General features: G+C 45.9%; 1 protein-coding gene across 1 annotated transcript in view; it reads right to left on the reverse strand.

Annotated features, from left to right (window-relative positions):
* Positions 1–12,500, reverse strand: part of LOC308382395 (B-cell scaffold protein with ankyrin repeats-like) — a gene marked incomplete at both ends in the record, with an annotated part of 59,689 nt that overhangs the window by 20,287 nt on the left and 26,902 nt on the right. The window contains 2 exons of the mRNA XM_080860115.1: positions 134–194; positions 12,387–12,500. The exon at positions 12,387–12,500 is cut by the window's right edge and continues 89 nt beyond it. Of these exons, the coding sequence (XP_080716241.1) occupies positions 134–194; positions 12,387–12,500 (175 nt within the window). The remainder of the gene's footprint in view (positions 1–133; positions 195–12,386) is intronic.

The raw sequence follows: 12,500 nt of genomic DNA on the forward strand, positions 1-12,500 counted from the left end.
ACACACACACACACACACACACACACACACACACACACACACACAGACACACAAACGCTCACTTACACACACACACAGGCAAACTCTCTCATGCACACACACATACACACACTGTGCATCTCTCTGCGCTTACCTGCAGTGCTCATCATTTCATACACACTGGAGTCTTCACCTTCCTCTCTGTCGTGGATGTTCTGTAACACATACAACACACACATACATGTGAAAAACACACACACACACACACACACACACACACACACAACACACACACACAAAGGGGACAACAAGGGGGACACTGATGCTCATTTTCAAAGTTCATCATTTTATTTTGGGGGTCTACTAGAACATCTTTCACTTAATATTCTTAATATCTTGAGCCCAGTGTGTTCAGATTGGTCCGCTCCGCAGGTAATGACATCATCATTAGACAATAAGGACTGTTTTCAAGATTGCATCATTGTGTAACAGAAGAAAAGGCTGCTATTCCAAAGAAGCGTTTCAGGCAGCTGAGAAAAGTGGTTTCTATGGGAGAGAGTTACTCCCTCTGGTGTGTACTTTGGGTCTTTGTAACTTGCAGACGGGTTCATGCACAAAAAGTAATATAACTCACTAGTGGAAAGGGAAAACCCAGAAAAACATTAGTTTGATTGGCAAATTACATTACACACACACACACACACACACACACACACACACACACACACACACACACACACACACACTGCACTGTCATTCAAACCCTCTCTCTGCCTGATGCCCTCAGTTATGAAGAATAAAGATGATGGCCTCCTCGCCATCTAGTCTGTGTGTTATCCCATCCTATACGTTACACATACACTGTACATACACTGCACATACACTGCACATACAGTACATGCTGGCAGTACATTTCAAATGCCTCCTGTCAGAATAACAATCAGAATAGTTTTTATTGCCAAGTAAGTTGACGCCTACCAGGAATTTGTTTTGGCATATTGGTGCAGACAATAAACATAAACAACTGTTGGTTGGCGTGTCATAATACTTAGGGCTACAACCAAAGTTCCCAAGTTGGGTAAGACGCTAATGGGTACAGACAGCCAGTGGCAGTGCTAGTCTAACCTCACCATACCCAGCGCACAGTTGGCATGACGCTGGTTGTCCTAACGATGCCAGATGTAAATCATGTGGCACAATGCTACTGCTGTGTCAAGAGAACGTCTAAGGGAGAGCTGCGTGTGTGTGTGTGTGTGTGTGTGTATGTGTGTGTGTGTGTGTGTGTCCTCATGTGCGTGTGTGTGTGTGTGTGTGTGTCCGTGTGTGTGTGTGTCCGTGTGTGTGTTCTATCGGAGAGATTGCCAGGGCTTTGGGCGGGAGCAGACCAACAGTGACCGCTAATCACATGATTGGGAGCTGGAGGAGAACTCATCTAATTGTCTGATCATAGATTGTCAGTCGCTACCCCTTCAAACGTACCACTAAGCTGAGTGAATCATCGGATGCCATCGGACAGCGCACGGCCCTCGTGTTTTGACGGTCGCTGGGGCAACCCAAGACAGGGGATGTTTGAAATGGGAGGCTGCTTTTTTTTCTGGTGGCAATGAGCCCTGTCATTTGGCCAAAAGAAAACGGGGAATCTGTCATTGAAAAGCCCATCGTAAGCCCAAGTATAGTCATAATCTTAGCCATGGGTGTCTAGGGATGCATGTGCAATTTTCTTGTTTTTTTTTTTTCTTCTGTTTTGCCTTCCTTTTTATATTCTTTCTTTCTCTCCTTCTTTCTTTCCTTCCTTCTTTCTTTCCTGTTTTGTTCCGGTGTGCTGTGAATAAACTTGTCCTGTATGAATATGAACATGAACATGACTTGTAGCTACTTTTCATACAGGCAGTGCCTCAGCCAGCCCAAAAACCTTCTCAGGACACAAGGGAACATGCTTCTGCCATGCCAGTAAAACTCATTTGAATTAGATATTGCCCTTTGGCCAACTCAGATTCAGCACTGAAAGGTATACATTATAAACACCATCACTGCTATGCTAGCATGAGAGAGAGAGAGAGAAAGAGATTGCAAACGAGGAAATGTTTAAACCTGTATATACCAGGACAAAGGCTACTTAAGATGGTCTCTTAGCAACAACTCCCATTCAGACGCAATAATAGCCCATCTTTTCCGTCTCTCAATATTGATAATCCGCATTAGACTTTCAGTGTTGTGCATGAATACATTCATTAGCGCACAAAGGCAGTGCTGACAGAGAGACAAGCCCTGCCAATTACATCTCACAGCGGTGGAGGATTTAGAGGCAGCGCTTTGATGTCGGACATGAGCGCACGGAGCGGCTGAGGCGAGTAGGCTTGCATTGCCATGAATAATGGAGCTCGGCAAGATCCGGGGGAAGATGATGAGGATGTGATAATGTGATGAAGAGTAGGTATCAAAGCCACTAACGGAGGGGGGCGGGACAACATGAAAATATGAGAGAATTGATACGGATACAGTTGGCTCATTAAGACTTTTTCTAATGGATTTCATAATTGGAAGGGACAGTCATTACAAAACAACATAACAGACTTACTGATAAATAGCAAGAAATAAAAGATGGAAGGAGTAGATAATAGACGCTTACATGGCGGTTACTCCGTTGGCTTCATTCTGGTTTATTAATGACAATATTGAAATTGAGAGTTTCGGAAAAGAAGACTGCTGTTTTTTTTTAATTCTCATGTGGTTATAAGGGTGTTATAAGTTAATACGTTTTTTTTTGTATATGGTCATAGTAGCAGTCAATTGGTGCATTAAGTGAATTAACAAAAAAAATCAGCAAAAGTCAACCAGGATAACAAGGTTGGGATTTATGATAAGGATTGTATTTCTGACTTGCCTTTAGAACTGCAGAACATTATAACATGGAATGAAATTAATAAGTGTTTTATTTTTCTGTCTAGCAACATGCCGCGTGTGGTTTGTACACCTCCTCACATCTTTATTATCACCCTTTCATCTTGCTTTTTCACACTATCGTTAGTGGCTAATGTATGCAGGCAGTCACACCCACACAAGTGTGACTCTCTCTCTCCAGTAAGAGATGAACCCTCCTGGGTGGCACACACACACAAAACACAAACACACACAGACACACTTACACACACACACACACACACACACACACACACACACACACACACACACACACACAATAGTGTTACTGTCTCTCTCCAGTAAGAGATGAACCCCCCTGGGTGACACAAACACACACACACACACACACACACACACACACACACACACACACACACAATAGTGTTACTGTCTCTCTCTCCAGTAAGAGATGAGCACTCATGGGTGTTCCCTGAAGAGTCGTTTCTCACACACACAAACCTACAAAGAGTTGTTGTGCCACAACCACGTTAAGCATTTGGTAAACTTCTGATGGAAGTGGGCGCACGTTGAGCTTGGCCATATTATCTTGTCCACAACAGCACATAACACACTAATGCGCACATCCATATTGTGCAAAGGCCACATCCACAGAAGTGATGGAGAGATGACATTTGAGCCTTCTTTCTCTTGGCCACTATGTTTGTTGCATCCCAGAGTCGCAGGCGCATTTTAACCCTGCAAATGCTAAAGTGTATTAGTGTAGCATAAGGCCACCAGTCATGCACAGATCCTCCAGATAACTGCTAAGTCATGCACAGATCCTCAGGATAACTGCTAAGTCATGCACAGATCCTCCAGATAACTGCTAAGTCATGCACAGATCCTCCAGATAACTGCTCAGTCATGCACAGATCCTCCAGATAACTGCTGAGTCATGATTAGATCCTCAGGATAACTGCTAAGTCCTGCACAGATCCTCAAGATAACTGCTAAGTCCTGCACAGATCCTCAAGATAACTGCTCAGTCATGCACAGATCCTTCAGATAACTGCTCAGTCATGCACAGATCCTCCAGATAACTGCTCAGTCATGCACAGACCCTCCAGATAACTGCTGAGTAATGATGAGATCCTCAGGATAACTGCGAAGTCCTGCACAGATCCTCCAGATAACTGCTGAGTCAGGCACAGACCCTCAGAATAAGACTCAGGCACAGATCTGTCCTGAGCTGGTGCGAATCCTGCCTATGTAGATGTTTGACAGTGTTATCTACTCTTACACGTGTTAACATTATAAATAGCAATCGGTTTAATCAGTTCTGTACCTATAGGACACGTCTGTTTAATTCACCTCCTCTTTCCCCCTCTTTCGTCTTGTTTTTTCTCACTATCGTCACTTAGTGTATGCAGGCAATCACACCTACACAAAAGTGACTCTTTCCCTGTGTGCTGAAACGTCCAGCTTCATCTACAGCTGCATCTACAGTCTGTCAAGTGCAATGGCTTTAAAAAAGATGGACAGTACGGTGTCATGCATGTACTTTCTGAAGAAATGAAGCCAGAGTCTGCAGAGTGAGTGAATGCATAGTGAACAGAGCATCCGCCCAGAATAAACCATATTCGGTTAAATCTCCGCCATTTTAAATCCCTTCAGCAGCTTCACTTGAGGTGGCTGAGAGGTCCTTCTCATCTTGAGTGTACATGTGAGACATATAGGACATATGAGGGACGAGGCGCGCTCAGCTCCAGTTCACACAGGACACACAGGAGACACAGGACAGACAGGACACATATGACATACGGATAACTCCCTCCAGCAGCTTCTATTGAGTTGGCTGAGAGGTCCTTCTCATCTTGAGTGTACATGTGAGTCGCACAGGACATAGGAGGGACCAGGAGTGCTCAGCTCCAGTCCACACAGGACCAGGAGCGCTCAGCTCCAGTCCACACAGGACCAGGAGCGCTCAGCTCCAGTCCACACAGGACATAGGAGGGACCAGGCGCACTCAGCTCCAGTCCAGCTTAGTCTTTGGGGGTGAGTCAAATTTTTTATTTTTTTTAAACACACCTCAAGCGTAAACTCTTTTCGTCATTGATTTCTTGGAAGCATATTTAATGACGAGCGCATCTCTGCACTAAGCCGCCTTCTGCATCTTACAAAGAACATCACAGGCTGTGGTTTGTTAAGGCAGCAGGTGGGCCATCCGAAGGGGGCGCCAGTTCAAAGGCAGCATGTTTAGTTTGACCCCCACACCCAGGTCGTTCATTAGGTTAACCTGACAACGACAGGAAGAGGGTGGGTCGGAACAGACGAGAAAACATCAGATCTAGCCCCAGGCTCCTTGCTCTCTGGGCTCCCATGGTGGGCGAGAGTCCTGCCCCGGTGCAGTCCTGCTTCTCAGTCTTGTGTTCGTCTTCAGTATAGACGAAGGCCGTGGAGGGGGTTGATTAAGAACTGACGATGAAGAGAATCAATCGAGGATGAGGATGATGAGAATTGGTTGGGCCGTGGTTCGTGTAGGGAACGAAAGCTTGCAGGCACGTTCTCTTTTGAAGAGATTTTGCCTTAGATTTGACTCCAGAGCTCAGTAGGGGGTGGAGATGGGGCCATTAGGAAGCTATCTGAGAGAGTGAAAGTGTGTTTGTAAAGAGTCAAATGAACCGTAACTAATGTCATTTCACACACACAAAAAAACACACACACATACACACACACACACACACACACTTTTTCTTCTTCTCTCCCACACACAAAAACACACTCACACTCACACACATACACACACCCACTCTTTCTCCCTCTCTCCTTCCTGCACGCACACACACACACACACACATGCTCTCTACTTCGCTCTCTCACTGATTCAGCATACCATTACATTGAAAATTAGTAGCTAATGGGCTGTGACAGGATGTCAGAGAGAAGAAATGTGTATACTGCTGACCAGCTGGGCAAGTGCACAATAATACTGAAAATATCTTTAAATGTGTTTTTCTTCCTGTAATTCCCCCCCCCCCCTTCCCCTTTCTTATATAAACTCCATGCCAGTGACCTTATGACCCCTCTGGTCCTGCCTCACCAAAAGGGCAAGGCTGCTTGGTTCTCATCATAACCTTCTGCCATCACGCAGGGGCGCTTTCATTCAGGGACGCTAACATGCAGGGACGCTAACAGATAGATATTCAGAAGTCCGTGTCACATTGAAGGCAAGAGCTGTGGCTTCTGCCAAGGTCACATTGTTTTGTGAAGGTCTCCTCATGAAGCCTTGGGAGTTTAACGGTGTAAGGGTAAGGGTGGTTTGTGGAATCGGTGGATAATCGAACTTCCTTTGAGTCTCCGGGTGATTATATTCCGTCACCTTGAAGAATAGTTGTACATAGTTGTAATAGTTGTGAAGAAAAGTGGATGTTCCTTTGGTAGAACGTAGAGCAGGCTTTCATGACAGCAGAGTCTAAAACGAAGCTTGTGGAGGTGCATAGTGGAAGGCAAGCGTGTTTACAAATTAGAAACATCATGCCATGTGTTATGGATTAGATTGATATTCACACCGTAGTCATGTCAGCATTACTGGATATGCTTAGCAATTCATGACCACTCTCATGATATTAGATTCAATAACCGTTTGTGTAACATGCTAATGAACTGACATAGCATCAACCCTAATTAGCGCTGTTGAGACAGTTTGGACATCCCTCCAGCAAAGTGTTTCATATGAATGAAGAGATCTTCAACAGTGTGTCTCTAAATCTGTTTTTAGATAGAAAGCTTAAGTAATTGCTGTTCATCCTTGTACCAGGCCTTTTTTCACTTTCATGGCAACCGCGGCCATAGATAGAGAGAATTAAGTGGTGAAAAGAACATGGAATGTAGGATCATGCGTCACCATGGATACCTCGGATGAAATAGAAGGGGATGATAGAACCTATGATGAATGGTTAAGATGATACTGACAGACAACTGAGGAACTGAGGTCATGGACTTCAGAAAGCTCTGTTGACCTCACGCCACTGTGGCCTTTGTGTTCCTGTACGATGTGTTAGCGCACAGAGCAAAGCTGTGTGTGTGTGTGTGTGTGTGTGTGTGTGTGTGTGTGTGTGTGTGTGTGAACATCTGCACACTGTGAGCTGGCTTTCCCTCAGAGGAGGAGAGGATGATGAGCTCTCCGTCAGGCTGAGAGAGCGACCATGGTTTACAGGAAGTGTGTCACACAGAGGTAAGACTGAGGACATAGCTCCAGTGATGAGCTGCGCTTTAAATAACCAATGGCTGAAAGCATCAAAAAGCGTCTTTCTAAATGAAGGAGATGATCTCCAGCTGCTGTCGTCTTTATAAAACACACAAAAGAGCTGGAATTGTAATACAGACAGCAGGCAATACGCTGCCACGCAAAAGTTTAAATTGTGTGAAAGAGTATTTCTCTTCTAACTTCCCCATGAAATGGCAATAAAATAACAAAAAACCATATAACACAGAGTCCTCTTTGGGATCCTGTCGGGATTGTGTTTTTCATCAATGACCGTTGGACTATAATATATTATCCCTTGCATAATACTCATCAATGACCGCTGGACTATACATTATCCCTTTCATAATTTTCATCAATGACCGCTGGAGCTGTCAATGTCTTTTTTATGACAAAATGGCCAGATTTATGGATGAATGAGAGAGGAAGAAAGGAGGAAGAGAAACATCTTTGTCATCTCTACACCTTGCTCAGTACATCAGCAGGATGAAAGGAGAGTAAAGGGGTAGATGAGGGAAGAACAGGTGAGAACATTTCTGCTCTTGTCCATGAGGCCTCTCTCCTGCCCCAGGCCCCCCTCTTGCCCCAGGTCTCCCCCTGCCCCAGGCCTCTCTCCTACCCCAGGCCTCTCTCCTGCCCCAGGCCCCCCTCTTGCCCCAGGCCCCCCTCTTTCCCCAGGTCTCCCCCTGCCCCAGGCCTCTCTCCTACCCCAGGCCTCTCTCCTGCCCCAGGCCCCCCTCTTGCCCCAGGCCCCCCTCTTGCCCCAGGTCTCCCCCTGCCCCAGGCCTCTCTCCTGCCCCAGCTCTCTCTCCTGCCCCAGGCCCCCCTCCTGCCCCAGTCCTCCTTCCTGCCCCAGGCCTCTCTCCTACCCCAGGCCTCTCTCCTACCCCAGGCCTCTCTCCTACCCCAGGTCTCCCTTCTGCCCCAGGCCTCCCTCCTGCCCCAGGTGTCTCTTCTACCCGAGGCCTCCCTCCTGCCCCAGGCCTCCCTCCTGCCCCAGGCCTCTCTCCTGCCCTAGGCCTCCCTCCTGCCCCAGGCCTCCCTTCTGCCCCAGGCCTCTCTCCTGCCCTAGGCCTCCCTCCTGCCCCAGGCCTCCCTCCTGCCCCAGGTCTCCCTCCTGCCCCAGGCCTCGCTCCTGCCCCAGGCCTCCCTCCAATCAGTGTCCAGCTTAAGGCCCAGGTCTCCCTCCAATCAGTGTCCAGCTTAAGGCCCAGGTCTCCCTCCAATCAGTGTCCAGCTTAAGGCCCAGGCTGAGCGAGAGAGAACTGGAGAAGCAGACTAATCATCCCTGCCCCAGGCACTGCGGACAGGTTTACTACCGGCTCGCCGCTAACGAGTCGCTGGGCCTGTACATCATTAACACGCCGTCGACGCCCTCATTAAACTTTCATTCTCGCCATTAGGCTGTTGATTTGGCTGAATAATGAATGGGCTGAAATCACTGGTATGTGTGTGTGACTGTAGGGAGAGGGTGGTAAAGGTTTGGTGAAGCTCGGTGAGCTAGAAACGGATAAGGCAGACGTGAAACGCTCCCGTTCAGAGTTACTGCCAGCGGTGTATTTATGTGACTGTGTGCCATGACGTGAAATGCATCTTCTCAGGGCTACTGCCAACGGTGTATGTGTGTCAGCGGTGGTATAATGCCTGAGCTCAAGAGTCATAACTGTGAACTGAAAATGACCTGAACTCAAGAGTTAATCAAAATTCAATTCAGTGGAAATGTGATTTGTGAATGCTTCAGTTCCGCCTCACATCTTGGGCTTTTACTTTGGGAAGGAAATGAGGATTGTCCTGAGGAGAGAGGCATGATATTCCTGGAAATTCATTCTGGAATTACATTCTGGAATTACATTTATAATCACATATTAGTAACAATTCAAGACCACAGAGATATTCTTATCTAATCTTATTCCAATCTTTTTAAATAAAAAAAAAATCCTGATTTTTTTTTTCTCCATCTTTCCGTCTCTGTTTCCTCTCTCCCCCGCTTTGATCCTCATTTAACTATTTCTCTCCATCTCCCCTTTTCTCTTCTATTCTCAAATTCTTTCATTCTTCGCTCTGACTCAAATCTTCCTCTTGTCATATCTCTTCCTAATGTTCTCATTCACTCATGTGTTGAGTGTGTGTATGTGTGAGTGTATGTGTGAGTGTGTGTCTGTGTGTGTGAGTGTGTATTATAGCTGTCTTCATGTGCTAAACATTCTCCGTGTGTGTCACATAGAGAGAGATTGTGCATTTCAGAGTTAGCGTGCATATAGCGGAAACAGTCTGTGCGTGTGTGTTTGTGTGTGCGTGTGTATGTGTGTGTGTGTGTGTGTGCACATGTGTGTGTGTGTCACATTCACATAGAGTGAAAAATTGTGTATTTCAGACTTAGCGTGCATATCGCGGAAACAGTGTGTTTGATCAGATCTCTGTTCCATCTGCATTCACTCACAATTAGTAGCGTTGCTAGGGGAAAGATAACTCTACAACAGATGTTGGACCATCTACCGTTCCCATTGGGAAACAACATTGTGTGGGTGTGTGTGTGTGTGTGTGTGTGTGTGTGTGTGTGTGTGTGTGTTTGTGTGTGTGTGTCTGTGTAGGTGTGTGTGTGTGAGTCTCTGTGCTCAGAAATGTGTGAGAGAAGTGGTGAGCAATCCAATACAACCCCTGGCAAGGGATCTCTCAAGCTAAACTAAACATTAAAGTCTTACCCTTTCACATGCACGGACACACACATGTGACTGTGACTGTGTGTCTGTATGTGTGTGTGTGTGTGTGTGTGTGTGTGTGTGTGTGTGTGTGTGTGTGTATGTTCGGTGTGTGTTTCGGGAGCGAGTGATTATTTAGTCAGTGTGTGTGGATAGCCACTGTCTGTGTGAGGAGCGAGTGTTTAGTCAGTGTGTGTGTGTGGCCATCCTGAGTGAGGAGAAGTGGTTCAGTCAAAATGTTCATATTACAGTAAGTTCCGTCAGACATTCACATTTAGATACGAGGCATTTAAGTATTCAGCAGATGTTTCTGTCGTCTGCGAGGCATGGCTGAACATGCTTTAATAATCATGCAACATAGGTGGGCACTGTGGCGCAAGCCGATAAAGCCCCCCACTTACAAGTCTGGCCTGATGTCATTTCCCAATCCTCTCCCCACCTCTTCTCCGCCTCGCTTCCTGTCATATCTTCAACTGTCCTTTCCATATAAAGGCATAAAAAGCCCCCAAAAATAAATAAATAAATAAATAATCACGCAACATGACTCCATGACGAATCACAAAACGCTCTGCCCTGAGAATCATATTGTTTTGGCGCTATATAAATACAATACAATTTAGTTGAATTGATTGATGCATACTCTTGTCCCCCCCCCCCCCCCCCCCCCAAGCTGTGATTGTACTCAAGGTTTCTTCCTGTTAAAAGGGAGTTTGTCCTTGCCTCAGTCACCTTAGTGCTTGCTCAAGAGCTTCCAGGCGCTGGGCTCTGAAAAGCACCTAGAGACAATTTAAATTGTCATCGTCGCTATGTAAATCAAATTGAATTGATTTGAATTGGCTGACGTTCTTGAATTCTATCATGTGCAGGTTTGCATTCAAGTAAAAGTTCATAATTGATAGTACATCCATTATGGGTGTCCATTTCTTTAGAGTTTTCATCCATAGCCACCCACAGGAGCTCCCAAGGGATTCGAACCCATGACATTAGTGTTGTTTACGGTGGTAGCCGCGCTACAGGACCATGATGCCTACCATCCTCTCCAAACTCAGGGGTGACCCACCGTATTCATCTCTGCAATCAGGAAAGCATGAGAAGCTGTGATTCATTCATCCCCACATGCAGAGCTGAGCCAGGTTTGTTTATCCCCCCGCCACACACACACACATACACACACATACACACTCACTTATACACACACTCAAACACACACACACACACACACAGACAAACACACACACACACACACCCACGTACACACCCCCACACACACACACTCACTTATACACACACTCAAACACACACACACACAGACAAACACACACACACACACACCCACGTACACACCCACACACACACAAACCCACGTACACACACACACACACACACACACACACACACACACACACAATCACACACACACACATACACACACATGTACACACACTCAAACACCCTCCCCCGGCAGTCGGCTGTTGTTAGATTGCCAGCGGGAGAGCTCTTTGTACGCACACACACACACACACACACACACACACACACACACACACACACACACACACACACACAATCTGGAGAGCTCTGTGTACACACACACACACACACACACACACACACACACACACACACACACACACACACACACACACACACACACACACACACACTGTCTGGAATGATCCATCTCCCCCTGCCGCCTCACTGACTGCTGATTCATTCTCACTGATCACCCACTGGGATGGCAATGTCTACATCACACATCATCTATATTAGACATGATCTATGTTACATATGATCTATATTATATATCATCTATATCTACATTAGACATGATCTATGTTACATATGATCTATATTATATATGATCTATATTATATATGATCTATATCTATATTACACATGATCTATATTATATATGATCTTATATCTGATCTATATCTATATTACACATGATCTATATTATATATGATATATATATTACACATGATCTATATTATATATGATATATATAAGACATTATCTATTTTAGACAGAGAATTAGACATTATCAATAGTAGACATTATCTATATTAGTCATATAATTAGACATAGAATTAGACATAGAGACTAAGCTCTGTGTGAAACAGGAAGTACTTTAGCTAATAGGGGCATCTATGATGGATTTGGTTGAAGAAAGTGCTGCTGATATCGCAAACCAATCAACATGAGAGGAAAAGGCCAGGTCCAGGCACTCAAAGTGGTCTGTAGATGTAAAAAGCCTTTACCTACTGGGTTAGGCACTCATGCACTCACAATCACACTAGGCACTCAACACCAACATGTGGGCTTAGGCACTCTTCAGGGTGGCCATTACCAAATACTGACATCAAGGGCTCGTGTTGGTGTGAAGGTGCCTTGCCTCTGGATTTTGTGATGTGGAACCTCTGGCCTGCCCCTAGAGGGAGTGTTCATTTTGTATCACCAACCCGCCCTTCAGTTGTATGCGCTACTGTGTGTTTGAGTCTGTGCTTGTGTGTGTGTGTGTGTGTGTGTGTGTGTGTGTGTGTGTGTGTGTGTGTGTCTGTGTGTGCGCAAAGTTTACTCACCAGCGCCCCCTTCAGTAGTATGTGCAGTTGTGTGTGACCGTGAGCGTGGGCGAGCTCCAGCGGTGTCTGTCCGTGCCGGTCGGGCGTGCGAAGTGCCCTCTGGGCCCCGGGGCA

This window comes from Sprattus sprattus (assembly GCF_963457725.1).
Source record: "Sprattus sprattus genome assembly, chromosome: 21".
NCBI lineage: Eukaryota > Metazoa > Chordata > Actinopteri > Clupeiformes > Clupeidae > Sprattus > Sprattus sprattus.